The sequence below is a fragment of the Tarenaya hassleriana genome, unplaced genomic scaffold (genome assembly GCF_000463585.1).
Source record: "Tarenaya hassleriana unplaced genomic scaffold, ASM46358v1 Cleome11, whole genome shotgun sequence".
In the NCBI taxonomy this organism is placed as follows: domain Eukaryota; kingdom Viridiplantae; phylum Streptophyta; class Magnoliopsida; order Brassicales; family Cleomaceae; genus Tarenaya; species Tarenaya hassleriana.
In genome coordinates this window covers 1594418-1607007 of record NW_010961290.1, presented here as the reverse complement: position 1 = coordinate 1607007, position 12590 = coordinate 1594418, and the positions used below count along the sequence as shown (strand labels likewise).

The 12590-nt window shown below is 39.3% G+C and overlaps 4 protein-coding genes and 1 long non-coding RNA gene across 17 annotated transcripts in view; all 5 read left to right on the top strand.

The window, feature by feature from the left end:
- Positions 1 to 1168, top strand: part of LOC104805431 (AAA-ATPase At3g28510-like) — a 2474-nt gene extending 1306 nt beyond the window's left edge. The window contains exons 2-3 of one of the 3 annotated variants that reach the window (XM_010529999.1): positions 1 to 667; positions 775 to 864. In XM_010529999.1, coding sequence (XP_010528301.1) covers positions 1 to 667; positions 775 to 805 — 698 coding nt within the window. In that variant the 3' untranslated portion in view covers positions 806 to 864. The other 2 variants (XM_010529997.2, XM_010529998.2) reach the window with 2 other exon arrangements.
- Positions 1169 to 2629: 1461 nt separating this feature from the next.
- Positions 2630 to 4823, top strand: LOC104805430 (serine/threonine-protein kinase D6PK). The gene is made up of 2 exons (XM_010529996.2): positions 2630 to 3503; positions 3756 to 4823. The coding sequence occupies exons 1-2, from the start codon at positions 2806 to 2808 to the stop codon at positions 4642 to 4644; spliced, it is 1587 nt and encodes a 528-aa protein (XP_010528298.1). The 5' UTR covers positions 2630 to 2805; the 3' UTR covers positions 4645 to 4823.
- Positions 4824 to 5885: 1062 nt separating this feature from the next.
- LOC104805429 (transcription factor MYB35) lies at positions 5886 to 8597 on the top strand. The gene is made up of 4 exons (XM_010529995.2): positions 5886 to 6282; positions 7055 to 7217; positions 7284 to 7413; positions 7714 to 8597. Exons 2-4 carry the CDS (start codon positions 7085 to 7087, stop codon positions 8483 to 8485), a joined length of 1035 nt encoding a protein of 344 aa, XP_010528297.1. The 5' UTR covers positions 5886 to 6282; positions 7055 to 7084; the 3' UTR covers positions 8486 to 8597.
- A 141-nt stretch (positions 8598 to 8738) lies between these two features.
- Positions 8739 to 11191, top strand: LOC104805428. 11 transcript variants are annotated; one of them, XR_002023809.1, is made up of 6 exons: positions 8739 to 8919; positions 9229 to 9372; positions 9496 to 9596; positions 9701 to 9762; positions 9891 to 10614; positions 11098 to 11191. XR_002023809.1 is itself a non-coding variant. In XM_019201597.1 (5 exons), exons 2-5 carry the CDS (start codon positions 9283 to 9285, stop codon positions 11189 to 11191), a joined length of 327 nt encoding a protein of 108 aa, XP_019057142.1. In that variant the 5' UTR covers positions 8739 to 8919; positions 9280 to 9282. The 11 variants fall into 11 exon arrangements, 3 of the variants coding, with proteins under 3 accessions (XP_019057142.1, XP_019057141.1, XP_019057143.1); XR_002023807.1 differs by lacking the exon at positions 9701 to 9762; XR_002023805.1 differs by having other exon boundaries at positions 9701 to 10614.
- A 154-nt stretch (positions 11192 to 11345) lies between these two features.
- LOC109116345 lies at positions 11346 to 12143 on the top strand. The gene is made up of 4 exons (XR_002023811.1): positions 11346 to 11438; positions 11716 to 11789; positions 11950 to 12029; positions 12134 to 12143. It is a non-coding gene; the product is annotated as an uncharacterized LOC109116345 (long non-coding RNA).
- The last annotated feature ends 447 nt before the right edge of the window (positions 12144 to 12590 follow it).

The following is a 12590-nucleotide window of genomic DNA, read 5'->3' as shown; positions in this document are numbered from 1 at the left end:
GGAAAGAGATTGGGGTGAAAAACCGGAAGAGGAAGCTCTACACGAACAACTCGAGTCAAGACTGGTTTTCATGGAGGGAAGGCAAATGGAGTAGCATGCCTTTCAAACACCCCGCAACTTTTGACAAATTGGCAATGGATCCAGTGAAGAAACAGGAGTTGATGGACGAACTCGAGTGGTTCCAAGGAGGAAAAGATTACTACGAGGGGATTGGGAAGCCGTGGAAGCGAGGCTATCTCCTCCACGGTCCACCAGGGACAGGGAAATCAACCATGATTTCAGCCATGGCTAATTTTTTGAAGTACGATGTCTATGATCTTGAACTGACCAATGTGAAGGACAACTCAGAGCTCAAAAGGGTATTGCTTGACACGAAAAGCAAGTCCTTGATTGTGATAGAAGATATCGATTGTTCGCTTGACCTTACGGCCCAGAGAAGCAAGAAGGAGAAGGACGAGGACAAATCAGAGAAGAAGGAGCTGAAAGAAAGAGAGGAGAAAACAAGCAAAGTTACATTGTCGGGGTTATTGAACTCCATTGATGGGTTATGGTCCGCTTGCAGCGACGAAAAGGTCATAGTGTTCACTACAAATCATTTAGACAAGCTTGACCCGACATTGGTACGTAGAGGAAGAATGGATAACCACATAGAGATGTCTTATTGCAGGTTCGAAGCATTCAAAGTTTTAGCCAAGAATTACTTGGGGATCGTTTCCCACTCTCTGTTTGAACAAATAGAGGGTTTGCTTAAAGAAACCGACATGTCCCCTGCAGATGTGGCCGAGTATTTGATGCCAAAATCTAAACACGAAGACAAAGACACTTGCCTTCAACGTCTGGTCTCGGCTTTGCAGGAGACAAAGAAGACGCCAATAAATATGGCTGAAGAGAGGAACACGAAGGCAGAGGAAGGGAACAAGAAAGATGATGCTGATGAACCTGAGGGTTCGAAAGGAAAAGACCATATTTGTCAACAAAATAGTTAGAAGATTCGGAAAAGTTACAATATATGATGATGATCTTAAAACTAGAAGCTAAGTTTGTTTCGGTCTACATGTCGTTTGTTGCCTTCTGTGAATCCCTTTTGTCTTTGTGAATTGGTATCTGTATTTCCTCTGTTTATAATCCAAAAATAATACAGGAAATTAAAATAATGGGTTTTCATAAACCGAATATTATATATTTATATGTCGTTATTTTTTTCACTTGTAAATTCTTGGTAACAAAATCATATCGGATGGCAGATATATCACCATCACTATCACTTGTCACCTTTCTCACTCTCTAATCTCTTATATTATCCTTCGTCACAAATTTGGGCTTTAGTAGGCCCAATAAGTGCAAAGCCCAAAAAGCCTTGGGGAACGGAAAGCCCGTGATAGAATGAAGCCTCCATATGTCGAATATATTTACAATAAAACCCTTTCTTACGAACGCGTATTTATTTATCATCACAATATCAATAAGCGATGGATTAAATATGCAATACATTTTGTAAATATCATAGATATTTGTTTTAGATCTAAAATTATAATACTTATGAAGACAAAATATAATAATAAGAGGATATCCAAACCTAAAAGACACAAATATATATATATATATATATATATACCTAAATTGCTAAAACAGAATTTGTGGATACCCACGTTTTATGTGTTGATTTTTTTTTATACGCTTGATATGTTTTTAGAAAAGACAAAAATAAATGTTGAAACATGAAGCTCCAAAAGAGATAGGCTCCAAGCCTCCAACGGTATTGGTAGTTGTGTTTTTAAATAGGATTTTAAATATTTAGGAAATATAAATACTATCGCTGTTTTTCTCCTCGTGAACTCGACCCCTCTCTCTCTCCTTTTTAGTATTATAGTATTTTTTTTTCTGAACAGTTTATTTTTTATTCTATTATTGCTGTCCTCCTCACCAATCAAGCTTTATGTATCATATTTTTCAATCTATTTTATATATTTTTTTCTTAAATAAAATTAAGATTTGAGATTTCTTTTTATCTATTACGACTGTACAAATATAGACCCACCCACTGCAAATCAGATATCATTCATAAACTCTAAATTCTAGTTTTAATTTTTTACATTGCAAACATAATTATAAATTTATAAAATTTTCTATCAAATTTTAATTTAAAATATTTATATTTATCTAGATCTTTAGTTTTTATTTAGTTTACAATATTCAAATTAAAACAATCCTAAATTTGATCTATTATAGATACTAGATTGTTTGTCTTTTAATTCTATTTAATGAAATTAAATTTAATTTATCACACAACTAAGTGCCATTTTTTTCTGAAATTTTATCCATTATATGTTTAGAACATAAGATGGTGAGAATTAGTTACTAAGTCTAATACCATGTGTAAATGTAAATATTAGTCTCACTAATACCTAGATCTAATTACCAATATGTTATTTAGTATAATGAGTGTAGACACTTCTACCGAGATTATTTCAATATTGTTCACCGCGACACACGATTCGAGTATTATCCACTAATTACTTCATTGGGGTTATAAACAAAATTAAAATTAAATTTAAAATAAACATATAATTTATTAGTTTTAAGTGTGTATATTTCAAATTTGTTTGTTTCCCCCATATAACCTCACTGTTTCCAGCACAATCTCCATGTTCAATCCCGCCCTCTCTCTCTCTCTCTCTCTCTCTGAGTCTCTCTTTGACCACCTCGGGTCACATCCAAAACATTGACCATTACCAACACAAACAGAGATTCTTAAAAAGACCCAGATTGTTTCACACTTCCTCTCACTCATCTTCTTCGCCAGTCATGAACAGACAGCCTCCACAAAATCCAAATCTCGAAGCTTTCCCCCAATCTGAACCTCCCCAACATTGCTCACCGAACAATGCCGATGCGAGCCCAGCTTCTGGGTCCGAGAGCTTCAAAACCAGCAGCAATGGCACCACGAGGAATAGCTCCCAGGACGCGAGGCTCAACAACAGCGTCAGCATAAGTTTCTGCAGCAGCACAGTTTCTGGGTCCGACAATAACAGCGTCAGTAGCGAGGCAAATGCCGAAAAGTTTCGATCTTTCGATGGGAACGAGCCCAGTTTCAGAAGAGCTTGCCCGTCGAAGCCGCACAAAGGGAACGACATTCGATGGGACGCGATTCAGAGTGTGAAGCTCAGAGATGGCGATCTGGGTTTAGGGCATTTCAGGCTTTTGAAGAAATTGGGGTGTGGGGACATTGGGAGTGTGTATTTGGCTGAGCTGAGAGGGATGGGTTGTTTGTTCGCCATGAAAGTGATGGATAAAGGAATGTTGGTTGGGAGGAAGAAAATGGCTAGGGCTCAGACAGAGAGGGAGATTCTGGGTCTGTTGGATCATCCTTTTTTGCCGACACTTTATTCCCATTTTGAGACAGACAAGTTCTCTTGTCTGTTGATGGAGTTTTGCAGCGGCGGCGATCTCCATATTCTCCGGCAGAAACAGCCGGCGAAGCATTTCTCCGAGCAAGCCGCCAGGTATGGCTCCAGAACCTTTTCAGATTCCTTTTTCTTGATTGCATTTCTCCTTACATGAAATCGAGCTACAGTGGAAAAAAAATACAAGAACCCAGAATCAGTGTTGGAGAAGTAACTGCCAGATTCTTGTAATTGGAAATGTGATACATAATAGTAAATCTGCAAATGGTGAATTCGAAAGATTCAGAAGCTAATAAGCCTAATATCCTAGAATAAGTTGTTAAGATGAAAACATGTGTTCTTGATGTGCAGGTTCTATGCTTCAGAGGTACTTCTTGCGCTCGAGTATCTCCACATGATGGGCGTTGTGTACAGAGACTTGAAGCCGGAAAACGTAATGGTGAGGGAAGATGGACATATCATGCTCTCGGATTTCGATCTTTCGTTGAGATGTGTGGTGAGTCCTACGCTCGTTCAGTCCAGTTCACAGCCTGATTGCAGGATCGCTTCATACTGTATCCAACCAGCTTGTATAGATCCATCCTGCAAATTGCCTGTTTGTGTAGAGCCTTCTTGCTTGCAGCCCACATGCTTCAAGCCCCGTTTCCTCCTCGACCACAAGCCAAGAAAACCGAAACACGAAAAGGGTATTTCTTCAAACACAGATTCACTCCCAGTCTTAATCGTTGAGCCAACAGATGCGCGTTCCATGTCGTTTGTGGGCACTCACGAGTACTTAGCTCCCGAGATCATAAGAGGGGATGGCCATGGAAGTGCCGTGGATTGGTGGACGTTCGGAATATTCCTCTACGAGTTGTTGGCCGGGAAAACACCCTTCAAAGGTAATGGAAACCGGGAAACATTGTTCAATGTGGTCGGTCAGCCTCTGAAATTCCCGGAAGGATCTTCATTAACCTTTCTGGCCAAGGATCTTATCCGAGGTCTGTTGGTTAAAGATCCTCAGAAGAGACTCGGGTTCAAGAAAGGCGCCACCGACATCAAGCAACATCCTTTCTTCGACAGTGTCAATTGGGCGCTCATCAGAAGCACACATCCTCCAGAAATCCCGAAACCGCTCGATCTTTCTGTCTTGAACCAAACCCTGAAATCATCTCTGCAACAACAACAGCAGCATCAGGACAAGGGTTGTAAGGACTCTGATCGTTCATCAGGTCCCTACTTAGACTTTGAATTCTTCTGATGAGCACTTTCATCATCAGAATCCTCGTTAGGGCATTCACTATTGTTGTTGGTATATGTATTCAAAATTTTCCCCTTAGTTCAACGATTATCTCTGCCTCTTCACCACTGGTTCTTGCGAATGTTCGTCGTGTTTACACAAACTTGAACAGGAGTTAGAAATCCAGTTTAATTAATCTCTGGATCATGCCTGGACAAAATGCGGTTCCTGTATCATAAAATAAACAGATGAGAGCTTAGAATAGAACAAAAGAAGATCTGGGAGACTGTTTCTCGAAAAAAAAAAGCATCTTTTTTTCTCGTCTTTTGCTGCTGAAAAAACCGTTCGTCTTTTTCCGGGACCCAAGAAAAGCAAAACTGAAAAAATCGAAACTTTTTTTTTTGGTTCCTCCCTCGCAGATTGTATATGTTCGTCCCCACACAAACACACACACATTCGAGTGATCTTTCTCGTGAGGGCAAAAACCATTGTTTGAAAGTGGTCCTTTCATGGTGGATCTTATACGTTTTTTTTTTTTGCTTTTGCTCTTTATCAAAGTACCCTTTTGCATGCAGAGTCTTTTCAGCCAAAAATCTTGCCCTTTTTTTCCCTTCTTTCCAGTTATTCTCTGGATATGCTTAAGCCTTTTCCTCAGAGAATGTTCATCTTTGGATGGGAATTCGAACAAGGCAATACACAGGAGAAGACAAAAAGAAAAAGACTTCATTTTTTTCAAGTTTGTTTTTTAGTTTCACTATTTGGTGAATTCTTCTGCCTGCTTCACAACAACGCTGCACAGTAAACACGATTAAAGAATAAAGGCTTTTGCTTTTTGCTGTTGCTTTTTCACACGATTTGAACCAGGAAAAAAAGATTGGATTTTTGAAACAGGTTGAAGAAGAAGAAGAAAAAGTAACGATTGCTTACACGAATTATAGTGAATCCATTGCCTCTGCATTATCTTCTTTACATTGACCAAGAAAAACCCTAAATTTCGACCAGAACAGCCGGCGATGAAAAAAAAATCCTCTAAACCCTAGAAGAAAAAGCCATAGAACAAGAAATCACTCAACGTAAGGCGCAAGTACCGTGGGCTTCAAGAAACTGAGCCGATGAGCAATGTGATGGGCCCATCATTATAATATCATCGGCCCATTAAAACATTATAATATCGTCGGCCCAATAATTTGTAATGGGCCTAGAAGTGTGCGATAGGTTCCCTCGGATGAGGAATGTGTTCATCTCTCGTTACCAGCAACAAATTTCAATCTCTTTTCTTTCTCCTGTCCTCAATTTTCAGTGACTTTGTAGGGATATGGATTTTAGGGTAACCCCCAAATCCTTCGATATTTTCTTGTATCGGTTCTTTCTTGTCTATGAGAAAACAGGGAAGCTATTCAAAGTTCTGCATTATGGTTACGGTCAGAAGTATGAGCAACATTTTGTTACTTACATGACAAGGGAAATTTAGGGTTTGGTGATCATCGCAACCAGGTGGTTTCTATTCACGTGCGGTCATCCGACAGATCTCTGAAAACAAGATACGGACGTTTCAAGTTAGGGCAAAAGCCGGGTCGTGGCAAGAACCCTACTCGCATACTGGGAGGAACATGGATCTTGCAGAAAGAGCTGCAATGTTTAGAAACCAAAACAGATTGGGTAAGAACCCTAACTTTTGCACTGTTACCATGTTTGGGGGGGGGGTGAAATCTTGATGAGAGATATCGAATCTCGTATGCATTCTTTTTGTCAATTCAGATTCCTGAATTGCTCGTACTGTTTATAGACAGTTCAGTAGAGAGAACTTTGAATGATACAAGTCCACTGATCTTTATTATCCGACGAATTTCTCATGCTAGTTCAGTTTTGAACCTCTCGGCCTGTGTGTTTCTTGCATGTATACAAACTCGTGGGCGTAAGTTAACGTATGAAGATGTCTTGGCCATTGCAAAAGCTTTGGCTCCATTGTGTAGAAGTTTCATAACTCATCTTTTCTTGAAAAAATTTAAACTTTCTTTAAGTATTTCTGGATGTGACAACAATGGTGACAATATGCCTCTATATATGTTGTTCTTTCATATGAATCCACCTTGGAATTTCATCAAAATTCACTTGTTATTATCCATGTCTATCTAATCATACAAGCACCGTGAGGCTATGGATATACTGATACATCATTGAGCGTATATACAGAACCGCATATAGTAGTGACTGTACTTGAGAGTTTCTACGTCATGCATTTCGGAACACTCTTTATTTCAAATGAGATGAAACCTTCATGCAATTACCGTTAATTAGGAGCCAAATGCATGAGATTCTCACCTTCTCTCTCTCTCTCTCTGCACTTAAAAAACACACAGAGCTTTTGGCATTGCATCACTCATACCAAACAAACACTAAAGTGTTTTGTACTTGAAACATTTTTCTCAAGCTTTTCTCCATCATCTCTCTGTGTCTGAAAATGGGGAGACCACCATGCTGTGACAAATCCAATGTCAAGAAAGGTCTTTGGACCCCCGAAGAAGACGCCAAGATTCTTGCTTATGTCTCCATCCACGGTGTCGGGAACTGGACTCTGATTCCCAAGAAAGCAGGTATCTCAGATCTCTCTTCCTCTCTCTTCTGTGTAAGATCGTTTCCGAACATTCTTTTTCGTGCAGGACTGAATCGATGCGGAAAGAGTTGTAGATTGAGATGGACTAATTACCTGAGACCTGACCTGAAGCACGACGGTTTCTCTCCACGAGAAGAAGAACTCATTATTCAGTACCACAAAGCCATTGGTAGCAGGTGAATCTCTCAGTTCATTGTTCTCATATGATTTTTTTTTTCATTTTCGCTGCATGATTTAAGAAACAAATGACATGACAATGCATAAGGCATTCCCTGTTTGTGTTATGCACCATTCCCTTAGCTTCTGATACTGTTTTCTATATAATAGTCTCGTAATTTCTTCCGACACAACACACCTAACCCCTAACTAACCGTAACATACAGAGTTTCATGTTGCTTTTCTATGAATGTTTCTTATCAGACAAGAGTTTGTTGCCTCCTTTTTCGGCAACTAATCATTGATAACTGACGTTGCAGGTGGTCTTTGATTGCCAAAGAACTGCCAGGAAGAACAGATAACGATGTGAAGAACTACTGGAACACGAAGCTGAAGAAGAAGCTGATCAAAATGGGGATCGATCCCGTTACTCATAAACCCGTTTCTCAGGTCCTTTCTGACTACGGACACATAAGCAGCCATGGAAACCCACAAAACCCATCTGAAACTTTTGTCAGAAGCTTCAACACCACGTCAGTTCTTAACCCTGAACCATCCAATTCTCTCCTCACATCCATTTCGGCCGTGGAAATGATCATGAACTCAAACCAAGAATCTTATAACTCACCTATCCTCACAAACCCTTCACCTGAATTTCTGAATCCCTGCTTCCTTTCTAACCAATCACCTTATCTGTTCAATGAGGTCACATCTTCGTGTTCTTCCTCATCATCTTCTGCTAGTATCACTCAGCCAAACCCTCTGTCTCAGGCTCAAGCACCGGAATTATCATTCTGCTGGAGCGATTATCTTCTTGCTGACACGGGATTACCTCTGAATACTCAGCGGCCGGAACAACTTGACGCACAAAATGCACTGTCCTCAGCCTCTAGCAACCTTTCTTTGGTGCAGAACGAGACTCAGAACAGAAACATCAATGGCGAAGATGAGTACAGTTCTCAGAAAATCGCAGCTGAGGCCTCTGGAATGTATGATCTTCACTCCATGGGTTCATTTGTGGATGAAATATTGGACCGTGACCAAGAGATGCAGTCGCAATTTCCTCAGCTCCTGAATGATTTTGATTATTAAGACCTTTTTCTTTGATGAACTCTTAAGTGCAGCAATAGCTTATGATTAAGCAGTTTGTGAAAACAAGAACTATGTTGATTCACTATGTTTCTTTCCCCTTGTTACAGTTTAAGTGCCGATGTTGTTAGAATTACTATGATCTTTCTGTAAACAGTCTTTGAAACCTCTACTTCGTCAAGAGGGTTCGCGTTGTAGCTTTGCACAGCTCGAGGCTTTTTAGCGATGGCGGTTCGCGTCATCGTATCTAATCATCTCTCCCTCCCTTTGGGATCAAATAATATGAACAGGAATTCGAATGTCTCGTACTCTTCTTTTCATGAAGTTGAGAGCTAGATTCTCCACTGCCATCGTCTCTTCTCGTAAAAGTCTGGGTTTTTTCCTTTCAGAAAAATAGTACAACTCTTGGCGTTCCTAATCTTCTTGATCACAAAAAGGTATGTCCGATCACTCATTTTTTCAGACATCTGTTGTGGTTTCTGTGAAGTCAGATTCAGATTCAGGTGGTGTTTCAGGTCTGTGTCTCGGTCTAAGGTTCACTACCTGCTCTGCCTTCCTCCATAGTTATGGGTTTTTGGTTGCCGACGAGTTGTTGTTCAAAGCATAAACTTTAGTCTCAGAAAGTTGCTAATTTGTAGTTTAACGATAAATTGAAATTCAAGGGCTTTTCAGATTTCGATTTAGCAATTCTTTTTCTCTCGATTTTGAATTTGTCATTTTTTTCCCTCGACTCCGATTGAACCCAGAACTCCAGTCGTGTAAACACCTGTAATGTCATTGATCAAAACCATTCGTAGACGATGAGAAGAAAGGAAGAGCTAAAGAGTGGAAGGAGGAACAGACCAGAGGAGGGTACGCTGTTGCCTGGAACAACTTGTAAGTTGCTTCAGGTGTGTATTTACCTTTGTTCATATATCCTTTTCACCAGTATGCCCATCTTGGAGGATGATGTGAAGCATTATATCTGGAATTTGATTTGTCCCATTGAACAATTTAGGTGTTTGATGTTCTAGGTTCTTTGAGGAAAGGCCATATTGCCTCTTTCTTAAGGGCATGGATGGATGTGAGACCCATGATGGAAGTTGTTAAAGGGGCAGCTTTTGGTATTCTCCAAGTAAGAGTATATCCACATTTTTGTTAGTTTGGGAGCTTCCTCTTCATTTCTATTTGGGAGTAACTAGATATTAGAGATGTTTTCTATTTGACATTGGCAATCAGTTATCAAATGAACGGACTCTCACGAAGAATAAGAACTAGTTTTCTCAGGAATTATTTTGCAGGTGCTTTTTTCCAGCAATCTCCTTCTTGCTTATTGCTGAGAATTATACCAAAACCTATGAGATTCTAAGGCAAATGTATGGTCAAGAGAATGTTAACTTCGTATGTTTTATGTATGTTTGTCGGGCAGATATATACGATACGAGTTATCCGATCAGATAGGGTTTCTCCTTTGTGCATTTCCATTGGCTTCCATTGATTACCTCAAGGTTTGAGACGTTTACTCTTATATTCTTATTTATAGAAAATCTTTTTGTAAGTGACTGATAGGGAGATACCTAAGCATCACTTTTTCTGAATTTGATTTTACTTCACAAAAAAGAGCTCTTTCAAAGCATGCAACTTGAAATCTCTGGAGGGCATTATTTGCATGCCTATGCTGATGGTGATTGTAGGAATCAATGTTGTAGGACACTATCCATGTGTGGGATCCTTTAATAATATACAGATATAGAAAGGGGTTGTGGGACCAGGGCTTGTTGAGACTTTGGTTTTACTATGGAGGTGGCATGCTTCTCTTTCTCACCAAAGCCAAAAGGAAGTTTTGCTTGTGAAATGAAAACAGACTTGCTGAAACTGAATCTTCCCAAGCTTTCAATCAAATATTGGATATGTTTCTGCAATTACAGTTCAAATTTCATTTCAAACTTCATATACGTGTTTTCACATCATTTGCAATACATCATCAAGAAAGTCCTATAGATATCTTCTTTACTTTGAGACATGTAAGTTCACTGTTAAGCGTTACCGAAGACATGTTTTAGCTTCAGAAGTAATTGTTCTGTTGTGTAAGGGTAGGTGGCAACACTTAACAAGGAAGAAAATGGCAGCTCCTCCAAAGCTTCTTTCCAAAGGTATGTTTTGAATATGCATATTATATAGTCTCCATTGCTTTTGTTAATTGTTTAGAGGAAATCTCCAAGTGATTTAATATAGTGGCAAGGAAAGTAGCTGGCTTGTTATAATACTCAGCCACAAAAGCTACACTGTCCTATGTCTTTAAGTTGATTAAAATATATGTTATTTAGGGGAGCTAGTGAGGTCCCCAATGGTTTGCTGCATGAAAATGCACAAATCAAAGCAAAGAAAAAGGGCCCATATGTTATATAAAGCTATTTTATCGATAACTTTCTCTATCTACGTGTACATACATATATCCACATGTATACATACAATGCTGTTGCTTTGTGTTGCTTCATATTTAAATAGGATGAATCATGATTTGTCCGCCAAGGTATAAAACAACCTAAATGCTTCTTCTTTCCCTTTGCTTTACCCTCCTTCCCTTTCCCCTTTTGCTTGCTCTTTTGTTCAAGAAACCTCTATTTATGTGACAGTCACTTCAGCAAGCATCATGGATGTTTTTTGGCTCAGTCTGTGCATGTTAACCAAGAAGTTGTAGGACACAAGTTGCAGAGAAAAAAAACATGAAGAGTGGTGGTGTTAGAGCTTTATTTGGAGCTTTTGTATCTGTGGGTATTATCGTGTATCTTCTTGTCGGTACATTTGCAAACTCTGCGGCAAGAAAAGCTATTCCAGTGGCAGGGGTTCCATCAGCAGAAAGAGTAGAGACTTTGCGTTCTAACACGAAAGTCACCCATGGTTTTCACCGAGATGTGGATCTGTTCTATGTGAGCAAGAGAAAAGTGCCCAATGGACCTGATCCCATTCACAACAGGTACTTATTCTCTTTCAAGATTTTGATCATTTTCTTGTGTTTCTGTCATCTTTACCAAAACCAGATATTACTCATTTGGGTGGTTCAATTTGATAAAACCCTGAGCTTTCACAGTTAGCCCAAGTGAACAAGTTTAAGAATTTTGGCTGAAACTGGCTTAGAACGTTTGTTCATATCCCGGTATTGTAGGTTGTCCTCAATTCAAGAACTTTTTCATGTAATTTAACACACACTATAAACATTATTTACATATAATCTTCTTCTTTCTTCTTTTCAGTGTTCCTCTACCATATGCCATTAATGAACTCGTCTTTCAAAATGCATGGAAGCAGATGATGTGATCATGTTTTAGTAAAGCTTCTTTAAGTCTCTTTCTCTAATTTTTATGCCTAGAAACTAAAGGGAGGGGCCAGGAAAGATTTTAGACCAGACCACTACCACTTTAGTTAAAGTTCCACTGCAGTAAAACTAAGCTTTTACTAAAGTTTTGGGTTTTCAAATGTTTCTTCAGGAGGGCTGAGACATCTAGACGACCACCAGGAGTCTGATTTCCTGTTGTGATACGATGACCTCGGAATATACGCGAATTCGGTACGTAAAAAACACATCCCTCAACATTCCCCCTATATATTTCATGTAACTGTACCGTTTTCACCACGTGGGTTTCATTCGTATCCATTTTACTATTGTTTCAGAACACGTATTGCGAAATTACCGACCATGTAGATTGCGTTTTCATGTCAAGGAGCCATGTTTTATGAACTTGTAAACTTGTGGAGGACATTGATAATAGCCAGGCCCTTTAGCTGAAAAATCAAGATTCTTGAGCCAAGTCTGCAACTTTTTCGACTGGGAAATCTTGCGTTGTTACTGCCGATATCACCTTGTTTCTCAAGGATGAAATGTTTAGAAGCAGGAGAAGTTAAGGCAGATACTAACACAGAAGACAGAGGGCTTTGTAGGATTTGCAATAGCATTGTATTGATTAGCTTATCTAACTCTTGTTTTTTGTCTGATACGCCCCCATCTTCCTTTCTTTGCCTTTTCTTTTTAAATGTACACTTTGGAGTCTGCTTTTTGTGTTCCTCTGCTGAAGCACCCATTAACTAAAGTTGCTCTGTTTAAAAACAAAACAAAAACGTTCCCCCCCCC